The 21084-nt window shown below is 42.0% G+C and overlaps 1 protein-coding gene across 3 annotated transcripts in view; it reads right to left on the reverse strand.

Annotated features, from left to right (window-relative positions):
* Window positions 1-3348: 3348 nt before the first annotated feature.
* LOC124289265 overlaps window positions 3349-21084 on the reverse strand; it is a 49466-nt gene continuing 31730 nt past the window's right edge. For all 3 annotated transcript variants that reach the window (XM_046725871.1, XM_046725872.1, XM_046725874.1), the window contains one exon: window positions 3349-6578. In XM_046725871.1, coding sequence (XP_046581827.1) covers window positions 5080-6543 — 1464 coding nt within the window. In that variant the 5' untranslated portion in view covers window positions 6544-6578 and the 3' untranslated portion in view covers window positions 3349-5079. The remainder of the gene's footprint in view (window positions 6579-21084) is intronic.

The following is a 21084-nucleotide window of genomic DNA, read 5'->3' on the forward strand; positions in this document are numbered from 1 at the left end:
ACAACAACATTACAGTTTGCAACATGTTTCGCATCCATGCATTATACATAGTTCTTGATTCATGATTCATGCATTCAATCAATAACAAAACATCTGTAAAAATACTTGTGGATCGGAACCTGCTTAAAGCTGCATTACTCACAGGTACTTTCATACAGTGTTGTGTTACTTTTCAATGTTCTTTTAGGTAAGCTTGTTTTCAAATGTATTGATTTAGTATTTGAAGCAACGCTGCAGGTTGTCTGGAGGTCTGGGCGTATTGCATTAACGCCTTGAACAGATACCTCCCATCTTTCCTCTGTTTCCACTACCCCATGGATAATTGGAGAAAATAATCATGCTGATTAAAAGATCGCACAAGCAATCGTACATACAATGTACTTGGATTAACCTTTCCATATTCCATAAAATCAAGCAGATATTCAATATCATAACTAAACGACGTTTCTGGGATATCAAGGTCGTGTTGTAAATAATAAAGAAGTTGTAAATCCATACCATACGTTGTTATGTTACCTTCCAACTTCTAAATGCCCGTCAAGCATCTACATGTTGATCAATTTACAGTGCAAACATTATGAAAATTTAACCATGATTAAATATAGTGATTAGGATGTAGTTACGTGGCATTTCACCAATAAGGAGATACACACACGCGCGCTCCCGCACGCACGCAAGCACACACACACAATCTAGTCACCAGGAAAAACCGGGAGTTTATGGTACAAATAAAACGTAGCTCACTTAATGCGCTACTCACTCTGTTAGTGAGAAAATAATCAATAAATCCTGCTTCGGTGGATTTCATCTTGAATAGCCTCAGCCGATACAAATGCAACAAAAACAAATAAACAAACAAACACACGCACAAAACCCAATGCCAAAAAAGGCTGCACAGCGTGCAAGGTTCATATTGGATCTAACAACAGTTGTTTAATGTGGGAGAATTCAGAAATAATGATATGTTCTTGAAAAACCCAGAACTCGGAGATTCAGAACCAGTGAGAGTCCAGACTGGCTTCATTTTGCATTACAAAAGAGGTTGGGCGGAAAGTTTGGATTATGAGACAGAGTACTGGCATGTGTAAGGTCCAAGCGATACAGAGCGAGGAGGGAAACGCATTTATAAAACCTAATCTCCTAGTAATATAAGCATTCTTATTTCGGAAAATAAATATATAGATCTGACCAAGCAGAAGATGTCCTTCATCGCTCACCGCTGACGGCCAGTGGTTTACAATATCTTTGTTGGAAATAAATGGATTAAACTAAACCATCCAGTTGTCGGTTAAAATATTGCCATAACTGACATGACATGTTGCACCTTTAAAGGGCCCCTGCATGGTAGTCACGCACGGTAGTTGATGGCAACCGGCATTAAATCAAAGCTATATCATTCCTGATTGTGAAAAATCACATCCCATTCGATTGCCAGAACTCTGGGGTATTGGCTTCTAGACCATAGATACACCTGATATCATTACGTAGGTATGTATAGACCTTATAGGTGTAGATACCCCTCTGTAGATACACCTGCTTGAAGTACGTAGGTATACTTTACAGGTGTAGATAGCAATCATTTTATACACCTGATAACAGATATACCTTTGGGTTCAGTTTGAGATAGACTTCTGTTGATGCAAAGAAAAGTACATATTCCTTTTGCGAGTACCGGGTGCCATCCCTCCAGTTTTCCGTTTCCGCCTAATGGCATCCGTTAAGACAGGTAACCAAGAACATTTACCGGTGTTGATGGTTTATATTTATGAGATGCTGACGCCAACCCCATGTTATTCCCCACCACCGTTGTATAGCAGCAACATGTGCGAGATGTGTCACTCATTAATTATTGGGGCGGTGGGTAGCCTAGTGGTTAAAGCGTTCGCTCGTCACGCCGAAGACCTGGGTTCGATTCCCCACATGGGTAAAATGTGTGAAGCCCATTTCTGGTGTCCCCCGCCGTGATATTGCTGGAATATTGCTAAAAGCGGCGTAAAACCCAACTCACTCACTCACTCATTAATTATTGTAATGTATATTTATGACTTCAAGCATGTCCGGTGGCCTTGGCTGTGAGGTCTTGCGAGGGAGAGATGAATGCCTGCCCTCAGCCTGGGTACATGTGGGCTAGGTGTTCCGGGGCACCACTACTGGTACCATTGTATATTAAGGTGGCACATCGGGCATCGTGTATTACCTATATACTTCAATAAGGTATATACATGTGCATGCTAAAAATCAGTTTTGATAAAGCAAGCTATCGACTTGATATTGCTTTGATAGAGCTTTACACCAGTTCCTCGCATATACTGACTGAGTGACTGAGTTTGGTTTTTACGCCGCTTTTAACAATATTCCAGCAACATCACGGCGGGGGACACCAAAAATGGGCTTCACACATTGTACCCATGTGGGGATTCGAAGCCGGGTCTTCGACGAGCCAACGCTTTAACCACTAGGCTACCCCAACGCAACATGCACTAGTCCTCTACGTCCGTAGTGACTAGGGGCGGTCGGGGAGCCTTGTGGTTAAAGCGTCCGCTCGTCGAAGACCCGGGTTCGATTCCCAACATGGGTACAATATGTGATGTCCATTTCCGGTTTCCCCCGTCGTGATATTACTGGAATATTGCTAAAAGCGGTGTAAAACCCAACTCCCTCACTCACTCGAAGTGACTAGAAAATATTGTAAAATACGTCGTCATGGTAACTTTGCCAGCCTTAGTAAAATACGGTTGTCAAGTGAGTACTCTCTTTTGCGAGGCAGTTTAAAACTGTGTTGTATCCGTTTCATTTTTTCTGATTCTGAAGTATTTGTTTTAAAAAATAGCAGTCATGAGCGCATCTCACATCCCTTACTCCGCTTCCCCCACCCATTTACCTGACAGTGCTGACACCCCCACTCTTCCTATTCCCCTCCCTTCCTATTCCCCACCTCATTGGGCACACAAACACGCAAACGCACACCTGCGCGCTAACGCTCATACGCACATACCCACTTGCAGGTACCCACGCACGATTACGCTCGTGAAGATCCGGGTTTGAACTGATCTTCAGAAACCCATGCTTGTCGTAAGAGGCGAGTAACGGCATCGGGTGGTCAGGCTCGCTGTCTTGGTTGACACATGTTATCGTATCCCAATTGCGTAGATCGATGCTCATGCTGTTGATCACTGGATTATCTGGTCCAAACTCGATAATTTACAGACCGCCGCATGATTTTTGCTGAGTGCGACGTATAACTTAACTCACTCACTCACACACGAATACACACTGACACGTACGCATCACGTACAACGGACACGCGCATACGGACGTGCACTCGCACGCTAAAAAAAACAATGGGCCTTTAATGATTCGTTCTTTATGTCATAAGAGTAATACAAGGTAGAGTTAGTTTCAATTAGTGGTATGTCTATCTTGAATCAGTTATCAATGTGTGAGTTAGTACTAGTCAAATACTGCTGACTTAGTTGAATAATGCTGTTAACATACATTATACGATTATTGCTCAGTTACAGAGAAACCCCTTCAAACCAAACCATGTATCTGGATTAGCAAGTGTCAAGAACAAGTCCCCAGTTTACAGGTTCTGGTTTAAAGAGGTTCCACTGTGATTATATACAAGTACACTTGTACACTCAAACACGTGTATAGTCATGATAACCCTATATTCATTCCATCACTACAGCTCACTCGCCACGTCAACTAACATTATCCAGCCCTCCGAGTATATATGGTAGGTCCTCCATACACAATGTATATAAACTCGTAAGTAAATGTTAAGTGGGTAATATATACAATATCAAGATGTTTTTCACCATCACATTTTACAGATGCATTTGCACCACGCACTGTGGAGAACATGTCAAAGAATTAGTCACGGAGCTTGTAGAAGAACCTGTCGAGGAATTAGTCACGGATCTTGTAGAATAGACGGTCAAAGAATTCGTTATGGAACTTGTAGAAGAAACGGTCAAAGAAATAGTCACGGAACTGGTGGAAGAACCTGTCAAGGAATTCGTCACGAAACTTGTAGAAGAAACGGTCAAAGAATTCGTCAAAGGACTTGTAGAAGAAACGGTCAAAAGAATTTGTCTAGGGACTTGTAGAAGAAACGGTCAAGGAATTAGACAAAAGGAAAAGACCTTGTCAAGGAATTCACCAATGAGCTTGTAGACCAACATGTCAAGAAAGTAGTCAAGGAACTTGTAGAAGAACTTATCAAGGGATTAGTCAAGGAACTTATTAAGAAGGCGTACTGTTAAAGAACTTGCCACAAAAATCAAAGAAATTAAATGTCCAGGAACTTTTAAAGGGACATGTCACGTGCAGAAGAACTAGCTGGTAACTTGTCTCAGAGAACTTGCAGAAGAACGTGTTTAAATTTGTTAAGTAACTTCTCAAAGAAATCAGGTAACCTATTTAACATTACTTGTAGAAGAACTGGTGCCCAAGAACGTGCAAAAGTCGGATAGCATGTCAAACAACTTGTCAAATAACTTGTACAGAACTGGTCACAGAGCATCTCCATCAAACTCGGTCATACATGAATCATCCTAACACAGGACAAGAGTGTGTTAGGGACACTGCTCAGTAGGTGGTTGCAGAGTGACATTACCAATCCTACACAGACACTGCACTGATTAGAATGATTGGTAACAAGTCAGGATCCACGCAGGAATGGACACAGTCGTTCCTGTGTTCGATTTATGTCTTAATGTCTTGATTTGCTAGGGGTATTCGGAAGCAGGCCCGTGTTTCTAATCACAAACTATTGGGGCATTCACTATTCAGACCCCCATAGTGTTTGGCGAACATCTTCAGATCCAATATATACTTACCACTAAAGACACTGAAGTAAAACGTTATATCTTATCCAATAAATTCCATCTGTTTAGAGCACAATGTTAGACCCAAGTCACATATCACTCGTCCGTTTAGACATATTGAATGTTCCAAACCACAAATCGTACTCATAATATCAGCTGGAAAAAACATCCGATTATCAAATACTCTTCAGCTGTGGCCCTACATGCAATGAACGCATAATATAGGTCAGCCACACGGGCCTTCAATTCAGAATTGTGCTTCATATGTTTTCTTGGGGTTCTGAACTTTAAGGGGCTGAGCCCCTGACATGATGTATAGACTTTGTGGCCTGGTTCTCCGGGGATGGACATGGCGATGGGAGTCATACCCATACCCAGGACGTAGAATTGTGGGCCGGGCGTATGTCTTCTCAATTGGTTTAGGAACCGTTGATGGTACCATGAAATCCGAGCTGAGTCTCATTGACCTTGACTTCTGATCATGAGCTACTCTCATAGATCTGGAATCAAATTTTACCCGAACACTGTTTTTCGCAGAAGAATGTCCATCAGCCGTACCATTGGTTTGTACGGTGAGACCGTTCTGTTTGACTGGCTGCAGTGATTTGTCATCAGCTGGGAAGGGAACTGCCATGACACGGGGTGTCTTGTCGTCAAGATGGGTACTACTGAACTCTCTTTTCAACACTTTAGCAACCTCTGACGTCTTGATGTAAGGATGGCTGGGTGCCTGCCCAGGAACTGTTTGGACGCCATAGCTTCTAAAATCTGGTTCATCACTAAACACTTCGTCTTCATTGTCAGCAGGGAGTGAAAGCTTTGGAACCATCTTTGGTGGTTCTCTGTTAGACACATACACTCTAGCCATACCATCTGGGTAACCACTTTCATTCGAGACCTTCTCCTCGTTGTTATTTGTTTCTGTTGCTTCTCTAGCCCGACGGTAGTGTTCCTCTACACTGATGCCGGTGGACTTTTCCAGAAGGAACTTGATCTCTCGTAGTTCCTGTGAAAGAGACTCTAGTTCGTCCTTAAAAGCGGAAACATCTGATACCTCTGACATCTGGTCCATGTCGATGTCGTTGGACTTTGTCTGGATTCCTATGTTATGTTGTTGACGGCCGTTCATGATCACCTGTTCTTTAGTCACAGCTCCGGAGTCAGGAAGCACGGTTATATCATTCATCGGGGCGTGGTTGACGTGTCTAACGTCACCGTTGACGGGCAAGTGTGCAGGTCTACCGTTTGGTATCTGAAGAGGCTGTCGAGTAGGCGAGGCAATACGATTGCGAAGGGTCCAGTTCCCATCCTGTTTACGTTTCAACTCATAATTACCTCCCCTACTTCGGCTTTTCCAAGACTTGAAATTTTGCACGAATAGTCCAGCATCAAGGTCTGATGAACACCTGAATGCCAAAATTGCGTATCTATGCTTTAGATCACGGACAATGCATAAAAGACATGATCTGTTCTGTTGGTTGACTGTCATAAAGAATATGTCCGCCATTCGGTAAGTGTCAAACAAAGAAGATGCCTGGAACATGGCAGGTTTTCTGATCTGGACGCCATCTTTGGACAATCGGATCTTCACCTTCTTGCCTTTATCAGCCTCTGATTTGACTCTGAGTTGGCGGATGATGTTGTCGGAAACCACGTCTCCTCTCCAGATTCCCACAAAGTAGGCCTTCCGTTCAATCACGTCGGCAGACATATTGGTTATTACTTGCAGTAGGTTCTGATGTATATCTGAAATTAGTAAAACGATAACAGTAAATGTTTTGCACATTATCTCAAACATTTTACAAATCTTTCACTGACACAAGATAAAGACAATAAAATTAGGGTATTTATTTTAATAAACAATATTTAAATGACTCCAATGACTTAAATAGTTCGATAGATTGATTATCAAGCAAGCTTGTGATTGATATAGTGATTACGATTCTATCAGCCCAGCGTAGACTGACCAGGTCCATGAAGATGCGCGTTTAGAATTGATTGTCAGTAACCGATGCATGTCGTAAGGCGCAGCTAACATCATCGAGAGTCAGGCTTGCTGACTTGATTAATGCATGTCATCGATACCCAGTTGGGCAGATCGATGTTAATGGCGTCGTCACTGGATCGTCTAGTCCAGACTCAATTATTCAAAAGCGTCTGTCATTCAGCTTGGATATCGCTGAGTGTGGCGTTAAACAACAAACAAATAAATACACCGAGCACGACCACCCGAACCATTTGGTCTCTTAGCAATTGTTGTTTGAGAACAATTTATTTTTTTTAATCATAACAGTTGACTGGATAATTTAAATGGGACGCCGTCGTAGAGCTGGAATATTGTGAGTGAGCTTTAAACAAGCAAACAAACAAATGAATCACATGAGCATGACGCTATTATTCTTAATTCATTCCCATCTATTATATTTGCACTATAATAAAACATATATGCAAATGAGAGGCTGAAGTTGAACAGAAGTTGCCCGACCTAACAGACATGTACACACTCTTATACATCTGAAAGTAATTGAAGAATTAACATGAGTGGAATTCCACACTGTGGGGTGACGCGAGTGCTTAGCATACAAGCTCAACACGCCTCGACAAACACCCACCTTTGTCAACCCGAGACTGACGGGACAACTGCCCCGGGGTCGAGTGTCATGGAGAAACATGGTCGTGAGGTGTGGGTGCAGGTGACCCTGGGAGGGGGAGGGGTAACAACATAACTGCGAGGCGTGAGGAAGAGGTACGAGCTTCAATACCCACAAGCTCATGTTCAGGGAGATATTTTGATGGCGCACATATTGGGAAGGTCAAGGTGATGGAGGAGTGAGTGAGTATTGCTTTACGCCGCTTTTAGCAATACTTCAGCAATATCACGGCGGGGGAAATGAGCTTCACACATTGTACCCATGAGGGGAATCGAACCCGGGTATTCGGCGTGACGAACGGACGCTTCAACCACTAGGCTACCCCACTGCCCCTGGTGATAGAGGAAGGTCGACAGGGGTTCAGGTTAACCCTGAGGTGCTGGGTATCTGAAGACAGTGTCAGTCTTTCTGTGTGACGCAAGGGTCACGGGTTCCAGAAGGGGGTGTAATGGGCTACATCCCCGGTCCAGTCCCCAACCCGGGACCCGGCCTTTTTCTGAATATTTTAACCATGTTTTTGTATAAAAATTAACTGAATTGAAAAACAACAATACATGCCTAAAAATGCAAATCAAATTGTTTCGCGAATGACTTATTTGCAATCAATGGTATTGTACTATCATAATGTATTATTCAAGAAGTGAGTGAGTGAGTGAGAGATTGGGTGTGTCGGTGGGTCAGTGAGTAAGTGAGTGAGTGGATGAGTGATTGAGTGGATGAGTTAGTGAGTGAGTGAGTGAGAGATTGGGTGGGTCGGTGGGTGAGTGAGTGAGTGAGTGGATGAGTGAGTGAGTGGATAATTGGGTGAGTGAGTGAGAGATTGGGTGGGTCGGTGGGTGAGTGAGTGAGTGGATGAGTGCGTGAGTGAGGGTTGAGTGAGTGAGTGAGGGTTGCGTGAGTGAGTGAGTAAGTGAGTATTCCACTTCCACGACGTCCACGAGATGTGACACTCTCCCCGGCAGTCTACTGACAGTTGTGCCACGTCAGAGGGAATGTACATCTCACGGTGGTCACATGAGATGTCAACACACCTTAAAATATAGCGTGCCATCATGGCTTGAGATATGCAGAGATATGTTTTGTGTCATCTTCTGTCACACATTTAGCTCAGGTTTATGCACTGATGACAAGACACATGCAACACGTTTTTAACAGGCATCGCATCATAATGCAAATCCATCTCTAAAATATGACACATACGTTTTTTCGAATATAGTACATGTGCAATGTACTTGAAACAGCTTCTCCCATGTTATTCTACAAAGAATAGTTATTGCATATAATTAAAATAATAACAGACCGTTTGATCTTCATTTGAGACCGATGAATTGCTCACTAACACAAAATCTAATAACTGCAACAAAACTAAATTTTGCGAAGTCACATGAAATAGATGGACCAACTCTGATGAGTCTCAAACTTGTGAGCACCCGAATAAAAAAGTTGTTTAACAAACAATCATTATTTATTTTGTTGTCATTTTACGATATTTTTCTACGAGAGGGGCACTTGCTGGTAGAACAACCGGTAATCAACAAGGTAATCAACAAGCGCGTATAGTGAAATTTCAATTTAGTGGTCTCGACTGAAATCAAACGGACTGTAGAAATGTGCTCATATGTATCCTCTGATATTTCATCACTTGCAGATATATTTGGCTTTGCGACATTTCACTTCGGTCATTGACCTTTCTTTGTCACGTGACCGTGTGACCTCTGAAGTACAATTTCTCACAATACCAAGTCTTTTACAGCCTACCCCGCCAAGCAATAGTACATGTTGCATAACTTGGGGTTCAACTGCCTCGTTGAGTCACAGTTGTGTGTCCAATCACAGATAATTGTGTGAATCTGTTTCTGATGGTTGATGTCATGTGGAAAGCTATGCGTGCGCAGTTCTTTGTACGAAGACTATGTTACGTCTGAGGTGTAACGAGGTATGAAGATTACTCTTCAGCAGAGCTTTGATCTATAGTAAAGACGTTTCCAAAGCTATTTTGAGGATTTGAATTGTGCTGCCATGGTTCATCGTTATGGGCTATGGCACTGGTGGATTATGTCCAATTACGGAATGAGTGAATATAATTGACGACTCAGCGCTATTGCAGGTTGTGACTAGCAAACAAGCGATTAATAGCCTATCTTCGTGATACGATCAGCTGTGTAAATCTTTAAAATTAAATGTAGAATTTAAGTAGGTTTTTACGACAAGCAGAGGTAATAGAACGTCCTAATAATCTAGCCTACTGACCTGGACCGGGTTCACAAAGTTACATAGAGTTACGATTACTTAAACGCTAAGGTCGCTTTGTGAAACGGAGCCCTGCACTTTAAAATTTAATCAATGGTTTGGTTCAACGAAATTAAATAGAACATGGTCTCTTAAAGGCATGGAAGAAGAAGACTTTAGAAATAATGTGCATGTTTGAATACTACTAGCCCTTAACACCTTTTGACATCATGCGGGGTTTGAGGAACACGGTCCTGCTGTGTGAAAAAAATAGATTTATTTCAAGTGTGTGTATTATTTGGTACTGATAAACAAATGACTCCCACCCAAACCACGCCCCACCGCAGTCCCCGAATGGACACCCTCACCACACTAACGCCCCCTCGACACCAACAAACACACCACCCCCGACCTGGCCACCCACACCATACCACCAACGACCCTACACCCAGAACCAGTCCCTACCCCACCTTATACCAACATCTCATCCCGGCCTTAAACAGAGTAGCAGAAAGTCCAAGAAACAAAGACTGAGTTATGTTATTCGAAAATGCATACCTACAAAATTAAAATTATTCACGGAATAATGCTGGTTGAGGAACTGAGGCATTCTAGCCTCATTTGTCCGTTTATTCCCTTGGGTCCGGAGACAACCAGTATCTTACCACAGTGACTGACTGTCACCTGGTATATCAGGAGTGAAACGAGTACCTGTGTAAGGGAAGTAACTCCAGTTAACCTAAACATCAAGATCTCATGTACGGGTCAGTACAAAAGCGGTCGTTGAGTTGTGTCCGAATATGGATACATTTCAGCGTAAGAAACCTACTTTGTTTGAATACTATAATTTGTTTATAAATTTATTTGTGTTTTTTTTATGGTAATTCCGGTGGGGTTCTACAACTACTACTACCACTGCTGCAGCTATTGGTGATGCTGCTGCTGGTACTATTACTACTGCTACTACTACTACTACTACTACTACTACTACTACGGCTACTACTACTGCTACTACCTACTACTACTACTACTACTACTACTACTACTACTACTACTACTGCTGCTACTACTACTACTACTACTACTACTACTACTACTATTATTGCTGCTGCTACACTGCTACTACTACTACTACTACTACTACTACTACTACTACGGCTACTACTACTACACTACTGCTACTACTACTACTACTACTACTACTACTACTACTACTACTACTACTACTACTACTACTACTACTACTGCTGCTGCTACTACTACTACTACTACTACTACTACTACTACTACTACCACTACTACTGCTACTACTACTACTACTACTACTACTACTACTTACTGCTGCTACTACTACTGCTGCTACGCTACTGCTACTACTACTACTACTACTACTACAGCTACTAATACTACCACTATGACTACTACTACTACTGCTACTACTACCGCTACTACTACGACTACTACTACCTTGACACAGATCTCGTGTTGAAAATCTAAACTCCACACAGATCTGTGGATACCGCGCACATTTCAGTCGGATATTTTCAGCTATTTACACTAATACGTGCTTCTTATGCTTACAAGTGCTCCGGGTCGCTTTCCAGATTACACGTCGGGTGCATAGAGACTTGCCTGTAGTTAGTGAGTGAGTTGGGTTCAACGCCGCTTTGAACAGTAGGCTATTCCAGTTGTCAGCTGTGTCAGATCCCGAGTTGATGCAGTTCTTAGACGTGTACCACGTTAGCGGCACCCACGAGCACGACTTTGTCTTTGGCAAAGGTGGTGAAATGAACACAGGTTTCACAGGTAACATGTGGAAGTCATTTCCACTAACATCATTAACAAACACAATATCCAATGCAAATCCCCGTGTTCTTTGCAGGTGAATAATTGACCTGCGTTTGCATGTGTTTTTGACGGATGCCACCAGTGAGAAATGACAGGCTTACCTTTGTGAGAACACCTGTTATCATCACTATTTAATATAAATTTATATACACATGTTTATAATATACCCATAATCAATCGACGCTGCTTTTAGTAGATATATGTTCGGTTGTATGGTTTTGTCGCTTTGTTAGCATGCCTTAAACAAGTAGGGCGCAGGGGTAGCCTAGTGGTTAAAGCATTCGCACGTCACACCAAAGGCCTGGGTTCGATTCCCCACAATGGGTACAATATATGAAGCCCATTTCTGGTTTCCCCCGCCGTGATATTGCGGGAATATTGCTAAAAGCGGCGTAAAGCTAAACTCAGCCCACTCACTCGCTTAAACAAGTAGGTCACTCGTGATCCACACGATCAAGTCTAACTTGATTTTTTATCATGACCTTCTTCGGATTTTGTTGTTGTTTTTTTCTTTTCATTTCTGTATAAAGAACATAATCTTGTCAAAGAAACACCTGGCATTTCAAACAAATACGAAACATCATCACCAGTGACGGCATAGAACGACTACATGTCAACGCTCTCAAACACATCATTTACGTATAAATTATAGGCGTGATTATCAAAATAGATGAATGCATCGCACCAACAAAGAGATTCACTGACATAAAGCGTCTTTGTGTAACTCAATGAAGATTTTCCCTCGCATCTCTCACTCATGCAGTAATATATGCATTCGCCAGGCAGGTATGCAAGCACCATGTCTCGTGTCATTAAATCAAGTCAGTGAATCTGAATGCTTCCAAAGCCATCTTTTTATATTAAAGAATGCATTTATAATATTGCAACGTACTATAACCATGCAATTTAAATTCTTAGCATAACGACGCAATATTAATACCCCATTTGATTATGATGTGGTAATGGTGTTTGGTTAAAGTACTCACAACGAGCTGCCCTTTTAATAGTGAGTGAGTTTAATTTTACGTCATTTAATTTTAGCAATATTCCAGCAGTATCACGGCGAGGGACACCAGAAATGGGCTTTCACACATTGTACCCATTGGGGAATCGAACCCCATCGGAATCGAACCTTTAATCGACAAGAGCTACCCCGCCCCTGTTTTTTAGTGAGTGAGTGAGTATGGTTTTACGCCGCTTAGCAATATTCCAGCAATATCACGGCGGGGACACCTTCTTTTATAGATTATGTGGGGAATCGAACCAGGGTCATCGAATGGTGAAATGCTTTAACCACTACTAACCCACCGCCCCTTCTTTTTATAGATTATGTATGCACAACTTGAATGATAACCTACAACATACGTAGCTATAGGCATTCCTCGCATCGACGCCATGCACGGATACACGAAACAATGTCACTCTGTAATTTCTTTCAGTGAGTGAGTGAGTGAGTGAGTGAGGTTTGACGCCGGTTTGAACCTTATGTCAGTTATACCACGGAAGGTCAGCTTGATGTTAGATACAACCAACGACATGGGCAGGCTGCTGTTGATCTGCGTCTCTGAATCCGTGAAGATCAGGGTTAGAATTGATCTTCAGTAAGAGGCGACTAACGTTATCGGGTGGTCAGGCTCGCGGACTTGGTTGACGCATGTCATCGTATCGCGATTTCGTAGATCGATGCTCATGCTGTTGATCATTGGATTCTCTGGTCCAGACCGCCGGTGTTTAGCTAGAATATTGAGTGCGGCGTTGACCAACAAACCAACGAAACATATCTTAGTCTATGAAAATATATAACTGTAATGCAACCTTGTAACTCCATTTAAATTGAAATTAACCCAGGAAGACGGACCGAGAAAGAACCTGAGGAAAATCTAAACTTGCTTCCTTTAGGACTTTGTGTCACCTGACTTATAAGTGAATATCAGAATAACAGGTTTCCGGATAATCAGGTGCTCCTTTATGACTTCTCCACCCTTGCTATAGCATTCAGCTATCCGCGCTGTTGAAACGGATTACGTCGGAAAGACCCACTAATACTTGACTAATCTCGTAATCTTAATTACACATAGCTGTCAATACATTGTAGGTATATCACCTCGTTACGCCAGCCTCCTACTGCTCGTCTCTTCACTGATAGTCACCCTATGTCCTCCACAGAGATCCAAAGGCACCTGTTATCAATGCTCAATGTAAACCTATACATTCGGCACGACCAGTCCCGCAGTTTCTGATTATTGGCAATAATACACCGGACACGGCCGATGTGTTCTGATTGTAGGTCACGCGACTTCGTGACCGTGTTTAACACACGACTTGTTTTCTGTAGTACACGGAGATGGAGTTGGACCTGTAGTTTGAGCGAGGTACAAAGTTATACCCTTGTACTTATTATTCCCAAAGGTAATTGAACTGAACAAGAAATATTCACCTTGAAACTTCTCCTGTCTGTCTTGACAAACGAGGAATATTCTCCTGTTATATTTGGTATTTCACTATTCTTAGTAAAGTACAGAGTCTATGCCTAGTACTTTTGTTGGGTTGAGTTGGGTGGAACCCATACCGAATATTCTAGTAAGCAAACACGGATGTGGCAGAATAAAAGCAAATTGAAAGAGATCTGAAAATAAACCATTTGTCTGACTGCATCCACAAATATGTGTTAACTTTTTTATATGTTTGATTTTTCAAGCGTGTAGATTGCACCTTAGAAAGTTACGTTAAAATGTCTATGCGACATTGAAATATCATTGAATGTATCGTAGTCTCAACGAATGCTGGCGCCATCCTCCAATGCATGGTGCTGACTCACCCCCAACATACACATCATGTTTCCCCAGGACATTTGTGAGATATAGCACATTGTCGTGGTGTTCATAATCCCCTACATCTCAGCCAGACGCCGACCCGTGTTAACATGGGAGCTCATCCACAACTATCTTCGTGTACACTGTATATGCGAGAACCTGTAAAGTCTTTAGTATATTTAAAATATTTTCAGCTGTTTCAAATTGTTTGGACTCATGAAGGACAACTTCAATACCATCAAGACTAAATATCTTGGAGTAAGTTTTAAACTTATGGGTTTGAAATGTAATAGATCAGAAATAATTCCCATCGACGCTACATATTGCATCCTGTAAGGATTAACTCTGTTGTGGAGTGAGTGAGTGAGTTTAGTATTACGCCTCTTTTAACAGTTTTCCAGCAATGTCACAGCGGGGACACCAGAAATGGGATTCACACATTGTACCCATGTGGGGAATCGAACCCGGGTCTTTGCGTGGCGAGCGAACGCTTTAACCACTAGGCTACCCCCACCGCCTAACTCTGTTTTGGACAAAGTAGTGGTGTCAGGTGAAATGTAGTTTAACGTTGCTTTTGTCGTTATTGCAATGGCGCCGCGTACGCATATTGTGCAAGAAGTAGCATCTTTAACATCTTTTGGTATGACACGGCCGGGAGTCGAACCACCGACCTTCGCTCATCTGGCAGACACTCTATCCACTTGGCCAATGTTGTGTTTTGGACAGTAATGTGTCTGGGTGAGCGGAAGGAAGGTTCAAAGTAATGCAGGTAGACAGCATTTACCATGATATCAAAACAAGGGTGAGCCAAGGATTATAATCTGGGATTCGAACCAGCTGATCCGGACAGGTAAGGGACGCAATTCTTTAGAGCGAATTGTGTGTCCATACAATTAAAACGTCAAGAAAACAACAAGAAGTTCCCTTTCAAGGTAGGCTAGTGAATTCAACGTGAAAGCTCAAACAGAGTGAGTCAGTGATTATGATTTTACACCGCTTACAGCAGTGTTCTAACAATACCAACAAGCACCAGTAAATTGCTTCATATATTGTACCCCTGTGATGGATCGAACTCGGGGAAAACCTTTATAGCAAGGTGGCTGCCCCACCAACCCGTAATCAACCAGAATGTTTCTGACGCACAGAAGAAACCACAGAACTTAGGAAAGTCTCCAGATATTGGTCAAGACCTTGTTGAAACATTGTTAAGCAAATCCACAACATGGAGGTTTGTTTACACACGGTACTGATTTCATTAATCTAACTGACCCAGGGATATAAACACACCCAAAACTTCAACCCCATAGTGCAATTTCCTGGTTCGAATCCTAGATTCTCCCTGATTATGATCATTGGTTTGTCGGCACCTAACTGTGACTTCAACCCCTTAGTGTAATTTCCTGGTTCGAATCCTAGATTCTCCCTGAATATGATCATTGGTTTGTCGGCACCTAACTGTGACTTCAACCCCTTAGTGCAATTTCCTGGTTCGAATCCTAGATTCACCCTGATTATGATCATTGGTTTGTCTGCACCTAACTGTGATCGTGGGTTCAACCAAATAAACCTCCAAGACCCGAGGCACATTTTTCCCACCAAGCTGACAGCCGTGATGTAACAGAAAATATTGTTAAAAGCGGAGCTAAACACAATTCACACATTCACACCGTCGGTGTTACTCGGTGTATTTGTAAAAGGAACTTTAAAGAGGCGCTAATTGGCATCTCGAAGTGAGTGCTGGCATGTAGCCTGAACAATCAGCCGCGGATCAACACGGAGCTCGTTTTACAAGTCTTCCACTCGCGTAAAACAACCACCCATACAATGTCCGACAACGACTAGAGTTTCAACCAATCAGAACGCATTACCACCATAACACCGTGTCCACCGGAAATTATCATTCATGTGAGGTATGAGATTTCAATCGAGAGCAGAGGACCATCTATTAAGCCAGATAGAAATCAGTGGCGTGTGTTTTGTGCGAACAGTGCCAAGATGGCCACAAGATACACAATATCACACAGAATCTGTGTCTTTTGTGTTTTGTTATTTAAATATAAAGTTTCAGCCAAATACCAAATTGAAAATGACTTTAAAGCCGCTCGTTTTGGCCACTGTTCCCTCGTTGAAGCCTAGGACATCGTGATGCATTTCAAGTACAAAATCAATGACACCCCAATGAGCATAAATTTTAAATAGTTTATGTACAAATCGATTATCCCCTAGCCATACGTTATGAACGGTCCCTTAATACAGCAAGTTTCTTTGACTGTAACATTCTACAAAATGATATAATTGACATTGAAATAGACGCAATAACCGATGCAATGTTCTTGATATCACGATACGATTAGCATGCAAACGAGGTAACATGGTAGGAAGTTTTTTAGGGTCGGTATATCGACAAAGTACCTGTTTTCATCAATTAATTATTGTCTGATGCCCCCAATAAGTTCAAAAGAGGTTTCTGTGTGGTGTTTCTGTAGACAAACAAACTGTAAACTATTTGGCACGATGTGAATAATATAACAGTTTACTTAAACATTGTACTCATACATATTCATTCATAACTTCATTATACAGTTGTACTTCATTGAGTAAAATGCAGTTTTATTTAAGAATTTTAAGGAGAACAGATTCTTACCCTCGCGGTGACCGTACCGTATCATATATTGGTTTTGGTTTGTTTATTGTTTAATGCCGCACTCAGCACTATTCCAGCTATGTGGAGGCGGTATGTCAATAATCGAGTCTGTACCAGACAACCCAGTGATCAACATCATGAGCATCGATCTACGCAATTGGGATACGGTGACATGAATCATCCCGTTAGTCGCCTCTTACAACAAGCATGGGTTCCTGAAGATCAATTCTAACCCGGACCTTCACGGGCCTCATATATTGGGAACAATAAACATGTATTATGCTCGCCACAGGTTCACCCAACACTGCTCGTCGCTCTATGGCAGACCTACATTTGAAAAATAAGTATATTTTTTGGCAGAGCATGTTTGGTTAAGACCAGAGTCAGCGAGTGAGTTGGATTTTACGCCGCTTTTAGCAATATTCCATCTATATCACTTCGGGGACACCAGAAATGGGATTCACATATTGCAAAAGCTTTAACCCACGCCCCAGATAATCAACTGGCGTTTGATCACTATGTATATGCACGATCTTTGTATTACTTCCTTAAGTGGCATTTAGCTGGTATGATGAACTACTACTGCAACAAAGAAGTTGTCTATCCATAAAAAGTGTTCCACTTTATCTTTGTATTCATAAAAATGGTAAAAATTGAAACCGTGTTTGCCTTTGGGCTTTTCTTTCACAAAGACATGTCGTCATATTAGCATAATGCCGATCAGAGGTATTTACGCTCAACTAACATACATACTGAAAATGTATTTTATAAATCAACGTTATTGTCATCTGTCAAATATTTACCCCCTTGAATGTTTTACTTTTTAATATTTACTCGAAAATTGGAAATAAATTAACAATATTTTCTGCGTCTTTAGTGTTTTAGAATTGTTCGTATCCTGTAGAACTTTTCTAACTGATCGCTGATTCGCTATTTCCTTTCAGAAACTATTCCGTGATTGTAACAATTTACAGAATTTCTGCGGATGTCGAAAATCCTTCCAACAAAGGCGTTTTTTATAGCAGTGTTCGGGTCAATCAGGCACACAAGAGACGGGTCGTGACATTGATAGCCCTGTATACTGACACATGTCTCCCCGTATACAGACCCTCGGCCGCAGCCCCGGGCCATACCGACTTGTCAGACTCACCCCCGTACTGTCGATAACATCTCTGTACTGCTATGGGGCTTGCGAAGATAACAAAACGAGACCTAAATTTTGATTTAATCCTTAAATTTGATAATCTCTGCAAATGACCTTTTAATGGTGATCATGTTCTCGCGTCCTTCACCGTTGTCGAGGTCAGGTGTCTGTTTGACACTACACACGTGACAGAGGGCATGACGGAATGGCAACAACAAGCAGCAGGTGGGACGATAACGCCGCTTAGCACCGCTTTTAGAATGTACCTTGCTTCCGCTTACTGTTCAAGGAACGCCAAACATTATGCATCTTACATTTATGAGATTTGTGAAACGAAACAGGTTTGGTCAAACCAGTGGCCACGAGCAGGGAGCATCGAGGGTTCGAATCCTTACTCAGATCGGTGCAAATATCTGCAAATTGAAGGAATGAGTGAGTGAGTGGGTTTAGTTTTACGCCACTTTTAGCAATATCCCAGCAATCTCAAGGCAGGGACACCAGAAATGGGCTTCACACATTGTACCCATGTGGGGAATCGAACTCGGGCTTTGCGTAACAAGCGAACCGTTTAACCACTAGGCTATTCAACCGATATAAACCCACGAAAGCCTTTACAATATCCTGATAACGTACAAAATGTGTTTATCACATAGTAATAATGATAGTATATTACATTATTATAAGTTGATGATTTACAACATTGACAAAATGGCCACGTGGAGCCCAAAATGGCCTCTTTCGGCATTTTAGGTGCATTGCATTTAATTCATGGATAGAAAACACATTTGGTTCGAGACGCCAAGTCTAGCGTACTCACGTTTTCAAAAACCGAATCACGATTTAATAATGGGATGAACGTGTGACATGTCTTCAAAACCAATTTCCATTTCTTTTGTTCCAATGAAAAACGACCTCGTAACACACTCTACCTATCTACCTGTCACCATCATGTTGTTTTGTATATCGGCAGTTTTCGGCGAGTGATCTTCTATCACATGACCTCAAAGAAAAACAACCACTCAGACTGGTTGTGACAGTCGACTGCGCTTCCTCCACGCCTGAGTGGAAACATCTTAAAGGTAGAACACTATAGACAAATATCTCATTTTAGATAAAGTATGGATCTAAAGGCGGTGTTTATCAGAGCATGGTTTTTAATGTGATGATATTGTTGAGGTGTACTCGGTTGTCTCTCTCAAGGAGTTTTCTCTATAGTCACGCGGACTCTCGCATCTATAAGTAATGACGCCCTTCATCCATGGTGGGTTTTTAATAAACCCTAGCATTGTGGAATAGGCTTTTCTTTCCCTGACACACATCCCCAGTTGTGAATGGATCGTGGTTGTAGAACATTAACTTGCACAAAGAGTATTTTTGCATATGTGCTTTATCATCATATTAATTTAAGGGACAAAACGCGACCCTTTATTTTGCAGGGATCATCAAAAATTGAAACTTTCAAGACTTTGAAGAAATCCAAAGTGAATCTCACAAATATTAGGCATTTAATTTGAATTAAATGAAATTTTATAATTTCCAACAATGCGCGGGGTTAGTCTAGTGGTTAAAGCGTTCGCTCGCCACCCAGAAGGTCCGGGTTCGATTCCCCACATGGGTACAATGTGTGAAGCCCATTTCTGGTTTCCCCGCCGTGATATTGCTGGAATATTGCTCTTGGCTCTTGCTAGACCTTATCTCACTCACTCACACACTCACTCACACGCCAATATCCAATTTACATACAGAAAAGCTGATATTTCATTACAACTGTGGTTTTTAATCTAGTATAATAAACATCCCTGTTTGGTCACTGTTACCTGTAGAGAACAGTTGATTTTGTCCGGGGGTGTATTTTCCCCCTTTTCTCATACCTGTCCGTAGCCAGTGGCACTTGTATCATGATGTTGATTACTAAAATTGTCTGTTTCAGACTCAATAGTTTATTAACCTCCACCATATTGTTGAAATATTCCCGAGTGCGGCGTTAAACTACAAACAAACGTATCTGTATCACAGAACGTGTGTGTGGCCTTGGGTGAAGGTCAACGTCAGGTTACGTTTTCGTTAAGACATGTAATCATATATGCTCTTTAGTTAAACCAATCGCGCTCTCTGCGAGGTCACCTGGGGCGGTGGGGTACCCTAGTGGTTCTTACGTCACGCCGAACCGCGTTCGATTCCCCACATGTGTACAATGTGTGAAGCCCTTTTCTGGTGTCTCCCGCCCTGACATTGATGGAATATAACTAAAAGCGGCGTAAAACTAAACTCGCTCACCCACTCGCTCACCCGTTTGGTGCAGTAGACAGAACGCTCGTCCAGAGAGCGACGGACGGTGTTTCGGTCAGACGCTTTTATTAATGATATAAGATACTTGTACCTTCGGCAATGCAATAAAACATTGTAATTGTTTTGTCGATATGAATATGGCCTGTTTTGCATGTTTGTTTTTAACACCGACCGCACTTGGCAATATTCCATCAATAATACGTCGCTCCGTAGATAATCGAATCTGGACAATTAAGTGATTTATATCACGGTCTACGCAAGTGTGTTACGATGACATGCATCAAACAAGTCAAACAAGTCAGCGAGCCTGACCAGTCAAACAAGTCAAACAATTCTAACCCGGTTCTTCACGGCTGATATGGACATGGAACCTGAAGATACAGAAATCTATGGAATCCGAGAAGGGACATGGTCGCGTTGTCGCATTGTCGCCCTCTCAAACACAAGTAAAATGAGGCAAAATAAACCAAAACGCGACACGCGACATCGCAACAATGCGACAAATGGACGAAATATCGTTTTGTCGCGATTTCGCCTCGCGTTTTGGTTAATTTTGAGGACGACAACGCGACTTGAATGCGACAATGCGACAATGTCCCTTCCAGGATTCCATAGAAATCCCCTGTTTCGTTAT

Source organism: Haliotis rubra, unplaced genomic scaffold (genome assembly GCF_003918875.1).
Source record: "Haliotis rubra isolate DU_JTF1 unplaced genomic scaffold, ASM391887v1 Scf438, whole genome shotgun sequence".
In the NCBI taxonomy this organism is placed as follows: Eukaryota; Metazoa; Mollusca; class Gastropoda; order Lepetellida; family Haliotidae; genus Haliotis; species Haliotis rubra.